The sequence below is a fragment of the Peromyscus maniculatus genome, chromosome 6 (assembly GCF_049852395.1).
Source record: "Peromyscus maniculatus bairdii isolate BWxNUB_F1_BW_parent chromosome 6, HU_Pman_BW_mat_3.1, whole genome shotgun sequence".
NCBI classification, from domain to species: domain Eukaryota; kingdom Metazoa; phylum Chordata; class Mammalia; order Rodentia; family Cricetidae; genus Peromyscus; species Peromyscus maniculatus.
The window spans coordinates 134,084,030-134,100,384 of record NC_134857.1 but is presented as its reverse complement, the minus strand read 5'-3'; the positions used below and the strand labels follow the sequence as shown (position 1 = coordinate 134,100,384).

Sequence of the window (16,355 nt, the reverse complement as noted above, 5' to 3'; positions counted from 1 at the left end):
AGAGTGTCACCTCCCACTACTGCTGGCCTCAGCGAGCATCTTAGAAGAAACTCTCCTAGACACCCAGTTTAGGCTGTCCTAAAATGAACTGCTTTACTCCCCCAATGCCTCTGTCCATTTGTTTCTTTTTATGTTTGAGGACAAATTTTCCAGGGGATGGTATGTCCTGTAACTGCCAATCAAACCTTGACTCTCACTGCTCTTTAATCGCACAGGAATGGCCCCCAGCCAGTCTTTTCCACGCATAGTACCAGTGACAGACATTTCCCGGTAGCTTCACCTCGTTCCGCCAGACACCACACCTAGCAAATAAGTGTTGAATACTTTTCACAGTCCACAGTCCCAGCCTATGATCTGGTGCAAAGAGGGCTTACTTACAAAACTGAATCAGAAATAAGGCCGATGTCTATGCTGTAGAGGGCAAGAAGCCGCATTCACGTGGCAAGCGAGGCTGGCTTCTCTGGAGTTTACCAGAACGAGAGGTCTCATGGTCAGGCCTTGGGGTGGGAGTGAGAGCATTAAACAGAGACAATAAAGCATATGGAGATCTAAACATGATGGGGTCTTGGGGAAGAAGAAGGAGAGGCTTCCCTTTAAAGCTGGGAGAGAAGCTCAGTGGAGGGAGAGGGAGAGGGGCAATGGCCTGGTTGTCTATGGGAGTCTCTTCCCAAGCAGCTTTTCCAACGTTCTCCTCTGAGGAGTCACGCAGGAGAGAGCTTGCTGCTTACTACCTTTCAGAGCAGCAGAAGCTCCACATCACTCCCTTAACCCTGCCCTGCACATGAGAAAGAGCATGGACGAGTCAGGAACTATAAAGTGAGAGCGTCAAGTCCGAGCAGGCCTCATTAGGCATGGGGTCCAGCCTGGAGGTGTGGCCTGTATTCTAAAAACCTGGACACATGATGGAAAAGCTTGCATTTGAAAAGAGAAGGAACGGCTGCTACAATTAAGAAGTAGAACTTGGTTTCCTTCCCATGGTCTTAAAAACCTACTAAATTTGGAAAGCCACAGTTCCAAAGAATCTGCTACAGCTGTATCATGATGCACTCATCACAATATAAGCATAGGAAGCTACCCACACAATTCCTGTGATCAGTGAACGTAGAAGCGGCTACACAGGCCCCTGATGGAGGACTGGGAAGGTACATGCACATACTGAAGACATGAAAGAAGTCAGGCCATGAAAATGCTATCTAGCTTTGTTTGCCTGAACTTAACCTGCTGCTGTTAGCCAGATCTTTTCAATTTTTTGAGATTTTTAACTGAAAAATTTTAAAGTACGCATATTTATTGTGTTCAGCAACATGATTGCCAAAATGTTCTTGACCACTGAATGCCTCTTAGTTCTATGAGCTAATACCACAAAGAACATGTCTGAGGCACAGGTGACCTGCTCAGCCCTCTAGGGCAATGCTTGGGAACTGATCATATGCCCAGAAACAGAGCTTCTTAGGGAACATTCCCCATGTCCCCAGCCCCACCCCCACCTCCTGCCCTTGGAGCTGAAAAACACACAGCTCTGGGTGAGGAGTTGGGAGGACCCACAGTCCTCATTCCACTGTAGGTGGGGCCAGTGCTGCTGGTGTCTGCCACCCTTCCTGCAAAGGCCCTACTGGTTCTCAACCTGTGGGTCGTGACCCTTTCACAGGGGTTGCCTAAGACCACTGGAAAGCACAGATATTCACACTATGATTCATAACAGTAGCAAAATTGCACTTACGAAGTAGCAACAAAAATAATGTTATGGTTGGAGGTCACCACAGCATGAGGAACTGTATTAAAGGGTCTCGGCATCAGGAAGGTTAAGAACCACTGCTGTTATGGGAATGACCCTCTTGCAATCTCCAGGTTCCGTTTCTTACCCTCCTTAACAAGGAGCCTTCCTGAAATACTGCCTTGGCAATTGGATTCCCAATGGCAGCTAAAGCTTTCAGTACCCTTTTCCCACTACATTAATCACTCAACAATAGACATTTATTGAACCTTTTATACGAGAAGTAGACTGAAAGCCTCTGGCCTTATATAATCAAGAACCAGATAAATGAATACCAAAACGATGTGCAGAATGCTGAGCTCAAACACGGGCTGATTTCTTGAGACCAGTTTCCTTACCTGCAAAATGAGGATGGGAACAGAGCAACAGGTGTTTAACCCTGGCACACCATAGTCCAGAACACAGCCAGCCCCAACAAACCCAAGCTGAGCTCTCCACCTTCTGAGGGAGGCAGCTCACAAGTGACTTCCTCTACACCAGACCAGTCACCCCCAGTGTCAACCACATCATCAGTGACAGCATCACATGAAGATGTGTTAGAACACAAACTCTGAGCTCACTCAACCTTTTTAATAAAAATGTTGGGGGTACAACTCAGAAATCAGAGTTCTAACAAGCTCTCCAGGTGATTATCAAACACCCTTGAGGTTAATTATCATCATTTCATTTATTTAACCAGGGGCAAGAGCAGATGTACCAGGATATGCCTATGGAGGTCAGAGGATACTTTCTGGGGATCTGTTCTTCCCTTCTATTGTGTGGATACTGGAGATCGAACTCAGCTTGTCAGGCCTGGAGGCAAGCACCTTTACCTGCTGAGCCAGCTCACTGGTCACATTCGAGTTTTGACTGATCAATAAATATCCTTCTAGCTCTAAAATAAGAGCTTTTGGAAAACTTCTTAAAGCCTGTCAGAAACTAGAAATGCAAGCTCTGGGAACCCAGCGTTTGCTTCACTGTGGTCTCGGTGTGGTGGCCTGAAAGAAAATGGCCCCCAAAGGGAGTGGCACTATTAGGAGGTGTGGCCTTGTTAGAGTAAGGGTGTCACTGTGGGGGTGGGCTTTGGGGTCTCCTATATGCTCAAGACACTGCCCAGTGTCATGGTCTACTTCCTGTTGCCTTTTGATCACGATGCAGCCGGCACCATGTCGGCCTGTACTCCCCCATGACCCCTGCCATGATGAAAATGGACTAAATTCTGAAACTGTAAGCCATCACCTCAATTAAATGTTTCCCTTTATAAGAGTTGCCATGGTCAACTCTTCACAGCAATAGAACCCCTAACTAAGACCCTCAGCCTTGACAACTTTAGGGACATCACTTTATGTCCAGAGTTGATGCAGTTAAACAGTTCAGGTATGTGCTCCCTTAGCAGGCTGGTGGGATTTCAGCTTTGCCCAGTATTACCTTCTTCCACCTAAAACTGCAACCACCACGCCACCCTGCACCACCCTGCCCACCCCCCCACTCCCAGCTCATTTCCTCTCCTGCTTTATTTTTCTTCTTCACCATTATTGCTGGAATGCTGCACACCTCACTTGTTGCTCTGTTTACAGTCTCCTTCCACGAGGATACAGCACTATCAGGTGAAAACTCTGTCCTTTTTGCTAAGAGCCATATCCCCAGTGTCTAATATGGGATCTGACATGTGAGAACCACCCAAACAGGGCTGATTAGGTAAAGGGATAAGTAAATGTTAACTTAATGGTATTTTAATCAGTGTTTCCTATGGAAACTTGACAGTTTCTACTTCCCATTTATCGTTACAAATTGTGCTCATGTCTTATTTCATGTTTTACTCAAATTCTGTCCCAGATCTAAAAGGCCTCTATCTAGTCAATCCATTTTCCTTTGGCCCTGCTCAAGGTCTCCATCATCTGAGATTCTTTGCCTACTTATGACTCTACGACTGCAGACATCTGAATGTCTCTCTTCCTCACTGTGTCTAAGGCACAGCTCAGCTCTGACACCTGACACGGAATCAGTGCAGTGAGCACTATCTAAGGGGTTTGTGGAGGGAGGTGGTGGTATTCCTGCAACAAGAACTGCATGGGAAACAGACCATACAGGAAGCAATAGAGAGATCTCACCACTAGTTACTCACATTGCCCTCACAAACTAAACATGGCAATTTACATTTTACAATTTACACCTTGATGCAAATTGGCTCAGACTTGCCCAATGATCTCAAAAAGGCTGGGCTTCCTTGGTTTCAAACTTCCAATCTCCTTAAGAAGAGTAGTTCCTGAGTGGGAAAAATAAGAATATATCACGAAAGCAGCAGCTAGTCAACCCAGAGTCTGTCAAATTCACAGGAGACCAATATTTACTGTCTTTGTCCCATCCCTCCTGCTAGCTGGGTCTGCAAGACACTTCCTTCCCTATCACTGTCCCTGCTCAACATGCCACAAAGACATGACCAGCCCATTAGGAATGACAAAGAAGAGGACACCCAGCTGTCAAGCTAGCATAGTATAATCACCTTTCTTCTATAAACAAAGAAAACTGATGCTGAGAAATGTGGCTTCTCTCTCTCTCTCTCTCTCTCTCTCTCTCTCTCTCTCTCTCTCTCTCTTTCTCTCTCTCTCACGCACACACGCACATACACACAAACACACACATACACTCACACACATGCACACACAAACACACATATACACACATACAAACACACACACAAACACACATACACACAAACACACTCACACACATGCACACACAAACACACATACACACAAACACACACACATACATACACAAACACACACATACACTCACACACATGCACACACAAACACACATATACACACATACACACAAACACACATATATACCCACACACATACGCACACAAACACACACACACACACACACACACACACACACACACACACACACACTACAGAACCAGCCTTGTGACTTTTTATCCAGGAATACTTGCCCTTATATTTTAATCCATTTCTAAAATTCATAAATTCCCATTCCAAAGCAATCAAAACATGAGCTACCAATGACAGAGGGCCTTCATATTAACGCTCATGAATACAATGTCGAAATGAAAAATGACAGCTTTCAGTAGAGTGGCAGACAGGGTTGGTCAGCCTGTCATTTTCCAGTTTAGTTTATTTACTTAAACCTAGAATGTGTCATGACTGAAAATAGGCAAAACAGAATATTATAACTCCACTGTTCCAGAAAGAGGTGGGGGAATCTTCATCATTACTAGAAACTGGGCTCAACTCCAGTCCTGAAGTAACATAGTTTATGTAGTGTTAGGTGATTTCTTCCTCTCAATAATCACAAAGCACTCTTTTGAACATGGTTTTAACACTAAATTTAAATTTTAAGAAAAGTCACATTAGAGGGGAATCTAAAGAGCAGAGGCAGACGAACATCTGCCGTCCTATAAATGAAGACCATGTCACCACCATGAAAACAACACTCACATTTTGGGGTTGTGACTTTTCCAGAGGCCCTTTCCAAATGACCACAGTCACCTTCACAACAGAGCCAGGATGAGCCTGCCAATGGGCACCTCACCAGCGGGTAAGTCCACTTCACGTTTGTAATTCCACTTCCTGGTTTTAAGTTCGAGATAACTGAAGCTGGTTTTCTGAAGAGACGAAACCCCACATCATCTCATATATCTAGAGACTGCATCTGCTCTAACCAAGGATGCCATGACGACCACCAACAGTGTGTGGCTTCATAGTCAACACATTAGAGCAGTTGTGTCATCTGTCACAGTCCTAGCAGTGGGTTCTAGCTGCAGACTTTCACCCCAGGAGGGTGAACCCCACCCATCCTTAAGGGAACAGGAGGAGAGTCGCTGCTTTGCTGCAGGCACCTGCCACAGGCCATAAAGGAATGTTGCAACAGACTGCTGAGGCCCAGGATTTGCAGGGTGCCTGCTCCATGGGAGACTGTCGTACCAGCTGGAAAGAGCAGTGAGAGTCCCAGTGGCCCTGAAATAGTCCTACCACAAGCTCACTGGCTCAGAGAACAGAGAAGGCCATGTCAATTCTCATTTCACCAGCCCAGGATCACAGGGATGCAACAAAATCAAGAGTTATAGCCAAATCCCAATAAAGTTATTCAGGGCATAGACCCTTTAAACAAACAGAACAGTCATGGCTTCCAGATAGTAGGTCAGTCCTTCTTGAAGATGGACCTGGAGCACTCCACTTTCTAGCCAAATTGTTCCCAAACCCAAAATTAATCACTTTTCAGTCAACACACTGTTGAGAGACTCCTTCCTGAAGGACATATAAATAGCATCTACCCCCTCCTCCTAAAGTTCCAACCACAAACCAAAGTATGATTCCACCAGGGTTCATCATGTGGAAGCCATGAGTTTATGGAGCTTATTTAGAGAGTGTGGACCAGGGGCTGCTGGCAGGAGTGTGGTGATCTCCAAAGCAGCCTCAACAGAAGGTCTTCATCCAGCGTGGATGATGACTTCCCCACAGCTACCTAGATGATGTCCCTTCCCATCAAGTTGTCCTGGTCTACACTCTAGTAGCTTCTGCGACCCAGAGGACACATGCAAGTATAACAGAAATGCACAGCTGGATGGAGGGCTGGATATTCAGGTGAAGATCCAGTGATGCTCTCTAGTCCTCCTAGTCTAAGAAAGTGTCAGTAGTCAGCAAGTCAGCTGTGATGATCTTCTGTAAGCTGGCACAGCTGAGCCAATGACCATGGTGGCCGTTTTGCCCAGATGACCCAGTTCTGTGAAGCACAGCTGGAAAAGGGGACGGGCTCTGCTCACCCAGCAGAAACACTTCTGGTTGGCACTTGAGATACCATTCATAGCCACCAAAGGCCATTAAGGTACTGCTGATTCATTACAAAATCCAAGCTCTTTGAATGCATGCTGCTCCCCAACATGGTAGGTACAGAGATATTTTTTAATTTATTTATTAAATTTAATTTTACATATCAGCCATGGATTCCCTTGTTCTCCCCCCTCCCACTTCCCCACTCCCCACCCTCCCCGCCTTACCCCCGGCCCACCCCCCATTCCCATCTCCTTCAGGGCAAAGACTCCCCCAAGGACTGAGATCAACCTGGTGGATTCAGTCCAGGCAGGTTCAGTCCCCTCCTCCCAGGCTGAGCCAGGTGTCCCTGTATAAGCCCCAGGTTCCAAACTGCCAGTTCATGCACTGAGGACAGGATCCAGTCCCACTGTCTGGATGCCTCCCAAGCAGATCAAGCTAATCAACTATCTTATTTATCCGGAGGGCCTGATCCAGTTGGGGGCTCCTCAGCTATTGGTTCATAGTTCATGTGTTTCCTTTTATTTGTATATTTGTCCCATGGTAGATACCCCATGGGAGTATCTTTGTGGATTTCTATGGGCCTCTCTAGCACTTTGTTTCTTCCTTTTCTCATGTGTTTTTCATTTACCATGGTCTCCTATTCCTTGTTCTCCCTCTCTGTTCTTGATCCACCTGGTTTGTAATAGCCAAAACCTGGAAACAACCTAGATGCCCTTCAACTGAAGAATGGATAAATAAATCATGGCACATATACACAATGGAATACTACTCAGCAGAGAAAAACAATGACATCATGAGGTTTGCAGGCAAATGGATGGATCTAGGAAAAAATCATCCTGAGTGAGGTAACCCAGACTCAGAAAGACAAATATGGTATGTACTCACTCATAGGAGGATACTAGAGGTAGAACAAGGATGACTGGACTGGTACTCACATCACCAGGGAGGCTACCTGGAAAACAGGACCCCAAGAAATACACGAGGATCGCCTAATGACGGAGAAATGGCTGAGATCTACATAAACAACCTGGACATGAGTGGGAGCAATGAAGGGCGAGGGTCGAGGGAAAGAGAGCCTGTGGGAGCGGGAGGTACAGAGATATTTTGAGAAGACAAACAATTTGATTTAGGGTCACTTCTCAGCTCTTATAGCTATAAGCAAATTAATTCCCATGTCTGAGGCCAATTTTTTTTAATTTACTCTGAAATAATCATGTTAAGAGTTCAGTTCCTGTAACCTGAGGATTGCAGAAAAATACACAGGAAAACTGCCCAATAAAAACACTTAACCCATGATAGAAATTAAATAAAAATTAATTCCATTTCTCCATTACCTTTTTCTATCAAAGAAAAATAATCTATCAAAATGTATTTAAAGGTAGTTGTGATGGCACTTCCTATAAGTGCCTTATCACTTCCTACAAGAACCTAGTGTTCTGTTAGCAGGAGCAGAAGGGTCATAGTTTGGGGCAAATCTGGGTTACACAGGAAGACCCTGTCTCAAAACCCTGCTGGGTAAGGCTTAAGCGAAGCATGCCAATGGATCACCAGTGTGACTGGACTTTGATTGTTGATTGGAAACAGCTGCTATCCCTGTATATAATCCCGAGTAGAGTCGGAATAGATTGTAACTGCAATCTCAGAGGTGAACCTTGCAAAGTGATGCCATCATGAGGCTTTGGTTCTGCTGAAGCAGGCTGCTCCTTCATTTCTGTTTTCACAAACCCCACCATGGTAGAAAAGGGAGGGAGGAAGATGAGTGGTTCTTCGTTATCTGCCTTATTTGTGTCAGATAACACATGGGTCTCAGAATTGTTCTCCTCACCTGTCCAACAGTGCCTGGTTGTGCTCCCTGAAAGCACGCCATACTGAGTGGGAAGGAAATACGCACAGTTTGGCAAGCAAATGGCAGGGACACCTGTTACCCTCTAAGAGAGTGGGCAGGGACAGTCCTATGGCCAGGAACAGCAGCAGGCATGTCCTGCTATGTCATCAACCTGAGTGTAACTACCAGGGACCCACAGGAGGTGGGCCTGTGGGCAGGCTGTTGGGAAGACAGGGAAAAAAAGGAAGGAGGGAGGGAAGGAGGGGAGGGAGGGAGGGAGGGAGGGAGGGAGGGAGGGAGGAAAGGAAAGGAGGGAGGGAAGGAAGGAGGGAAGGGGAGGGAAGGAGGGAGGGAGGGAAGAAGGGAGGAAGAGAGGAAACTCAGGCATTGTTCTACTCACTGTAGACATGAGGACATGAAGATTTCTTTCTTTAGAATCCTATTTCATGAGGAGGACAGCAATGGAAACATAATTATAAGACAATAACAAGATGCAGCTAATGCACATGTGACATGGCATGAAGCCCAAAGAAAGAAGCAGTCAGCTAAGCCAAGATATGATGGTTTTACGTGTTCTGAAATAGGCCAGTGTTGGCATAAGTGATTAAAAAATAAAATCATATCTAATAGAAATAGAATTCTAAAGAAATAGAAAAAGAAGAATAGCAGCTAGGAGAAAAAAGAAATGGATCTAAATCAACTGTTAGTCTTGGAGTTGAGGAAAAGGTGCTCTAGTCTTTACCTTCATTCCTGGGGCCCTTCTGTTTGATTTTCATGATTTTTAGCCCTGTTGAGTCTACCTAAACATGTGGGTTTCTATTTTCTATTTTGTACAACAGCGTATTTCTTGAGAGAACGTGTGACTGCTGGAACACACACACACACACACACACACACACACACACACACACACACGGAGATGGGGAGGGTGTTGGTTTAAATACACAGATGCACAGATGAATGTAGATTACAGGAAGATAGCTTCTTGCTTTTGGAAATACTACTTATGATGCTAATTCTCAACTTTTACACTACAATGTCCTCTCCCAGCGATCTCCTGACAGCAGTGAAAAAAAGCACACAGCACTTAGCAAAATTAAGATGTTAATACAAATAAATCCTCAGTGGACTCTTAAGACTGCCATAATAACTTTCTTTCAACTGGAGACATAAAGAGGGAATTGTGGCATTTCCATTTAGCTAAAGTAGAAAATGTGGGAGGCTGCCAGCTTGAAAACCCAATTTAAATGTCTATTGCCTTTGTTGCAAGCACACAACCTCGGAACATAAAATTCACATCAATTTGGGCAAAATTTATTCTTTCTCTCTGAAGCAATTGTTGGTGCTAACTGGTTTGCCTGAGCCTCATCTTCATCCCCTCCGACATTAGCATTCCTTGTGTCCCTCAGACCATAGGTTGCCTGGGATCTCTGTACAGGACACTGGTGTCTTCTCTGTGCCCACTCCTCATTCACAGGAGCAATTGTGCATTCTGAGATGGGAGCAAGATGCACTGACCTGCTCTAGATGCTGGGACCACACTTACCCAGGACACCTTCTCCCTGACTATTCTCAAGACTTGTCCTGGTGGGCATTTATTATACACAACATGCCCTGACAAATTCAAAAGACATATTCATGACGTCACCAATATCCACCAATCTACAATGGCATCAAAATCCTGAATGCGTCTCTGTAATACACTCCAGTCACATAGCTAGAACTTTTTCCATGCCGCGGTTTCACGTGCCCTGTCTTAGTTACCTCTCTACTGCTGTGACAAAACACCCTGACAAAGGTAACTCAAAGGTAACTGGGTTTGGGTCACAGTTCTAGTGGGCACACAGTCCATCCTGGCAGGAGTCAGGCAGGAGCAACTGGCTGGCCACATTGCATCCACACTCAGAAAGCCAAGAGTGACCAAGAAATGGGGTCAGGCTGACAGCTTTAATGCCCGGCCCCATTTCTTTCCAGGTGGCATCTCCTGAAGGTTCCATAACCTTCCCAAACAGAACCACCATCTGGGGACCCAGTGTTCAAACCTTGGCCTATGGGGGACATTTCTCATTCAAACCACAATACATGTGGGTATTTATTTAGAATTTCTACTCTGCACACAGCCCCATCTGTCCATGCTGTCTGTATAAATCCCTGGTCACTGTTTTTGATGTGTTTCTCTTATTTCATGTCAAGGGTAGCTGCACAGGTCACTTGTTGCTTACTGGTATTTCCTGCTGACACTGGATGCAGGTGGTAATGCTGGGGTCTTTGCCCTGCTCTAGTGAGTGTGGAAGCCCTGTCCTCTGGTCTGAGATCTTTGTTACAATGCGTAGATTTCGCTACAGATTCCTAGTCAACATGCTTTTTTATTGTATGTATAAAAACTACCCCCACAAAAGGGGATTTTTAAAGCAAAAAAGAAAGATCTAGGAAGGCAGGTCAGTAAAAGATTAGTTTCCCAGGATATACACGGCCCTAATTTGATCCCCAACAGCACAATGAAATATCAAATAAACAAAAGTCTTCATTAAATAGGTTGAGCAATGACTTCATCTCAAAGAATGTGACTCATAAATGCTAAAGAGAAAATCATGGATCAGCTTAAAGTCAAAAGGCATGTAAGCTACTTGACATTCAGCAGACACTAGCAGAAGCAGTGATTAGTGGGAGGTTTTTTCTTTTTCTTTTTTTAAAGCAGATGCTAAAATAAAAATAAAAGATTTGTGTGCAATGGTGAAAGTTATGATGTCTTCTACACTGTTAAATATTTGAAGAAAAGAGGTGACCATTAAATAAATAATGGACAAGGCCTAGAAAAAGGTCCGATCACAGTCATACCCTGATTCCAGAACTCCAACAGCATGCTTCTTTTTCGGGGGGGGGGGGGGGGAAGGGTTTATTTGGCTTACATTTCAACATTGCTGTTCATCACTCAAGGAAGTTAGGACAGGAACTCAAACAGGGCAGGATCTTGGAAGCAGGAGCTGATGTACAAGCCATGAATGGGTGCTGATTGCTGGCTTACTCCCCATGACTTGCTCAGCCTGCTTTTTATTTTTTTGTTTGTTTATTTGTTTATTTTTCGAGACAAGGTTTCTGTGTGTAGTTTCAGTGCCTGTCCTGGATCTCGCTCTGTAGACTAGGCTGGCCTTGAACTCACAGAGATCCACCTGGCTTTGCCTCCCGAGTGCTGGGATTAAAGGTGTGCACCACCACTGCCTGGCCTGCTTTCCTATAGAACCCAGGACCACCAGCCCAGGGATGGCACCACCCATCATGGACTGGGCCCTTGCCCATTGATCACTAATTGAGAAAATGCCTTACAGCTGGATCTCAACTGGGGCTCATTCCTCTCTGCTGACTCTAGCTTGTGTCAAGTTGACACACAAACCAGCCAGCACACACGTTATCTGGCCTCCAGACACCCTGCCTGCTGTGTGGATCTGTGTCTTTCATCTTTCCCCAATGCCTCTACCATCCACAAACTTCCCTAAATACAAGGCTGTACTACAGCCACTCTATCCGCCCCTCCTCTGTCACTCCAGACTTTAGATGTGTGTCCACTGAGTCTGCAGCCCTGTTTACCCATCTTCTCTGTTCCAGATTCCAGATTCCCCCTTACCTGTGGTCAGTTTCCAAAGAGGCCTTCAACACATGCTGCTGCACCCCTCTTTTTTAGAGTCACTCACAGCTCATAAGTGGTCACAGCATCAAAATCAGCTCATGTCGTGGCCACATTCTTACAGGACCATTGTCTCTACTCCCATACCATACATCGCCATACTAATGCCCCTTTGATGTGTCCTCCCTGCTGGAACTCAGGCATAAGCCTCTCTATACACTTTCCACACGGCCTCTCCTCCAATAACCCTTGGGCTAACCTGGCCAATTGCTCCCTGCATGTCCCAAACCCTGTATCCAGTGTCTACCCCTAACCTGGGCTGGCGCATCTACTGAGAATCCTCTGCCTCTCTGGTCTGACCTGAGAGGAATGGGTCAATATGCATCTTGTACATCTTGTTCATAGAGGTGGGAGAAGCTGCTGTTTGTCTATTCCCAGAAACCACTGCAGTGAACCCCAGTTGTGGGAGGGAAGTGTGGTGTCAGGTAGGAAAGACAGAGTCACTGCAGGCATTTGGGGGCACTCTGGGTGACACCAGGATGCATACTCTTGGTTTCGCTTGTCCTTAGGTAACACTGAATGAAGACGAATAATTAACACAAAGAGAGCAAGAGAGGCTTTGCTGCGGTGGGTGATTACCTGTGTCACTCATTAAGGTAAGCGGCTGTCTCTGCAGAAGGCCTGAACTGAATCACAGCAAACTCGAGTTGCTTAGAAAGGAGTCTGTGATAAAAACAAGTACGAAAATGGTTATCGAATGCCAGTGATTTTCACTCATCCAGAAACAGCCTCCCAGGAAGACACCCATCTCCTCCTCTGACCTGTGTATGCTTCCTAAAGCCCAGACATTAACAAAGACGACACTGGACATCTGCTGTCTGTGGAGGGGCAGCTTCTCTTTATTAGGGAGCTGGGACGGCCCATGCAGGCTGCTGAGCTCATCCCAGCCCCCTCACACCTCACATGGCACCTGTGAAGTGCGCCCCTAACCCTTGAGTTTCCCTGCCTTCCACCCCCACACACCCTTTGTCTAGCACTGACACTAATTTTGAGTCTCGTTTGCCAGCTGATTAACACATTCATTGGAGTGGATGGCATTAACTTTTGACTTTACTGATTTTTTATTTTGGTGCATGTGTTTCCTTCAATTTTATGAGGAAGGTTTTTTTCTATTTTGATTAGTATTTACTTATTATATAAAATAATGACCTTATAATATTTACATACACGTAAATCATGGAACCAGTGCTGAAATTTTTGGGTTTTTGCCTTTCAGTACTTTTTTCTATATGTATCTCTTAGCTTTCTATTTTGGCATAATTTCAGCAAAACCACAAAAGTAGCACGGTTTCCATCTGATATTCATCAGTTCTCACCTCCAACATTCTAGCACTTCCCATAGCACAGGGTTGTTATCTAGAGTGTCTGTGTGTTTCAACAAAGCTGAAAGTACATGTCTGGTTTGCTGCTTTCTACACTTAACATGACAGCATAAACTTTTGTATCATTTTAAATTCTTCACAACAATGGGGCTCAGCGGTTAAGAGTGCACACTGTTCTTTCAGAGGACCCAAGTTCAGTTCCCAGCACCTCATCTGGTGCCTCACAGCCTCTGTAACTTCTGCTCAGGATCTACTGCCCTCTTCTGGCTTCCATGGGTACTACACCCTCATGCACATACCCATGCAGATATACACATAATTAAAAATAAAATAAGTTCAATGCATTTATTACTTAACTGTTTCCATGCTACTGGATACTGAGACAGTTTCAAGGATTTTGTTGTTGAAAACACTCATCCATAACTTCTATGAAATCTAATTTCATAGGCCAGAAGTGGCCTATCATAAATTACTATTTTATCTGCTATTGAAAGTGAACACTTTTGTGCTGGCCTTTTTTACTTCATTTACAGTAGGCTGTTCATGTGGCCCTCTGCCCACATACTTATCTGAACATGTTACTTACAAGCTTGTGTAAACTATGCCTATCAAGACTACTGAGCTTTAAAAATCAAAGGTGATCATTTGTGTTTGGCATTTGCTTTTCACTGTTTTTGCTGTCATTTTAATAATACAAACCAATTACAGCAATTAAAAACAAAATATCTCTTTTTTAGTAGCAAATTGTAAATTATGTTTTTATGAAAATATGACTCCATTCTGTCACTCAGGGCTCTCAAAGTGAGATCAGCCAAATAGGAAGTGCTCAAAGATGTGACTCACAAGAATTCTAAGAATTTCTATTCTTTTTTTTTTTTGGTTTTTCGAGACAGGGTTTCTCTGTGTAGCTTTGCGCCTTTCCTGGAGCTCACTTGGTAGCCCAGGCTGGCCTCGAACTCACAGAGATCCGCCTGGCTCTGCCTCCCGAGTGCTGGGATTAAAGGCGTGCGCCACCAACGCCCGGCAAGAATTTCTATTCTTAAAAAGGGGTTGTCTTCCTACTTCCATATCCAGAGGGTCTAGTCCAGTCCCATGGGGCTCCACAGCCACCAGTCCACAGTTCATGGGCTTCCACTAGTGTGGCCAGTCATCTCTGCACGTCCTCCCACTGTGATCTCACTGTCCCTCACCTGCAGTATCTCTCCTCTCTCTCATCAATTGTATTCCCAGAGCTCAGCCTGGTGCCTGGCCGTGGGTCTCTGCATCTGCCTCCATCAGTCACTGGACAAAGGCTCTATGATGACAGCTAGGTTATTTGCTAGGCTGGTCACCAGAGTAGACTGGTCCAGGCACCCTCTAGACCACTGCCAGCAGACCAAGGTGGGGTCAACTTTGTGGATTCCTGAGAGCCTCCTCAGCACCCTGCCTCTTCCTATTCCCATGATGTCCTTATCTATCATGGTATCTTCCTCCCTGCCCTCCAAGTCCATCTCTGTTCCAGCTTGACCCTCGCATTTCCCTATGTTCTCATCCCCCACTCCTTGCCCTCTGTCACACCCTCACACCCAGAAAAAGGGGGGGGGGTTGTCTTGTCCAAACATGATCAAAACTGTAACAATGGCTGAGACTCCTCCGTGAGTAAAAGCACTTGCTTCACACACCCAATTCCCTGCATTCAATCCTTGCAACTCACAGCAGAAGGGAACTGATTCTGGAAACTTGTCCTTTGAACTCCTGCCCTTTGACCTCACAAGTGCCACAGCACACATGTGTCCATACATACATACACATACCCAATAATAATAAATAAAAATACTAAAAATAGTCAAGGAAAGAGTCTCATTTGTAATAATGATAGCAAATCATAACCAATTAGAGCAGTTCCCCAAAGGCCAGTTTGCGCCATACACACTCTAGTGTTAACTTTTAGACTACCCTAATGTCTTATGGGTTTATATAACCAAACTAAAATCTTATTATTTTCTGTTATTTCACACTGAAAGTTGGAAGGCTGGGCTATACTTTTGTGACATAAAATGAGCCCCAAGTTCTTGTCTGCACCTGCTTCAGCTTGGTAGTCCCTCTGCATGGAACCCTCTCTCTACACCCCTCCACACCACCAGCTGGAAAGGCCCTACCTTCCTGTCGCGCCTCTCTACTGCACCTGCCCCAAATTCATCTTGATTATTGCATCCACTGCTATTTTTCCGTGTTCTCCTTGTCACATCACCCTGCCTACCCATCCCAGCAGTCGTCTTTGCCAGCTGTCAATAACCTGAAGCCAGGACTCAGACTTCTCCCTGGGGCTGGTGCCTAGCGAACTTCCTGACATGCAATTGAACCTTGTTAATGTTTCTGAGATAAGCTGTCTACAAAGTGTATAATCCACTAGGAGGGTTATTCCAAGAAAAATCTTGTTTTACAAAATATACTGATAGACTTAATTATACTTAAAGTGAGCTCACTCAAATCCAGCTCTGTCCAATGCTTTCTGTGTCCCGATGACTTGAGCCAAAGAGAACACTGTCCTCAGGCAAAGGTTAATAACCACACCTACATCTTCTTAAAGTTTTTATGTTGAAATAATTTGAAACTCACACAAGATTTGGAAAATGGTATAGTTTAAATTTTTGTGTCTCGGAGGAAGAGTGGATGGGGAGGGGGTGGATGGGAGAAGGGGGAGGGAACAGGAGGAGAGGAGGGAGAGGAAACTGTGATCTGTATGTCAAATAAATGAAAAAAAGTTAATTAAATAAAAAAACAAAACAAATGTTCGTGTCTCTCAAATGTAATTGCCATTTCAAAAGTAGTAAGAGGGGGGTAAGCCATGGTTCTATCCTCATGAGTGGATGACACTATTAGTCTGAGAGTGAGAACCTCACAGATGGGTTGAGTCAGGCTCTCTTGACCTCCTGCCTCTGTCCACTTCTTCTCCCTCCTCCATGTGGTGATGTCTGCATGTCATAATATG

General features: G+C 45.0%; 1 protein-coding gene across 9 annotated transcripts in view; it reads right to left on the bottom strand.

Moving 5' to 3' along the window:
* Slc44a5 (solute carrier family 44 member 5) overlaps window positions 1-16,355 on the bottom strand; it is a 290,304-nt gene that overhangs the window by 214,460 nt on the left and 59,489 nt on the right. For 6 of the 9 annotated variants that reach the window (XM_076575270.1, XM_042280176.2, XM_076575269.1 and 3 more), the window contains exon 2: window positions 12,642-12,725. Coding sequence is in view for 5 of the 9 variants with exons in the window: in XM_042280176.2 (XP_042136110.1) it covers window positions 12,642-12,654 (13 nt within the window). In the remaining 4 variants the exon portion in view is untranslated. Of the gene's footprint in view, window positions 1-7,440; window positions 7,508-12,641; window positions 12,726-16,355 lie in introns of all 9 variants that reach the window. The other 3 variants (XM_076575272.1, XM_076575271.1, XM_076575276.1) reach the window with 1 other exon arrangement.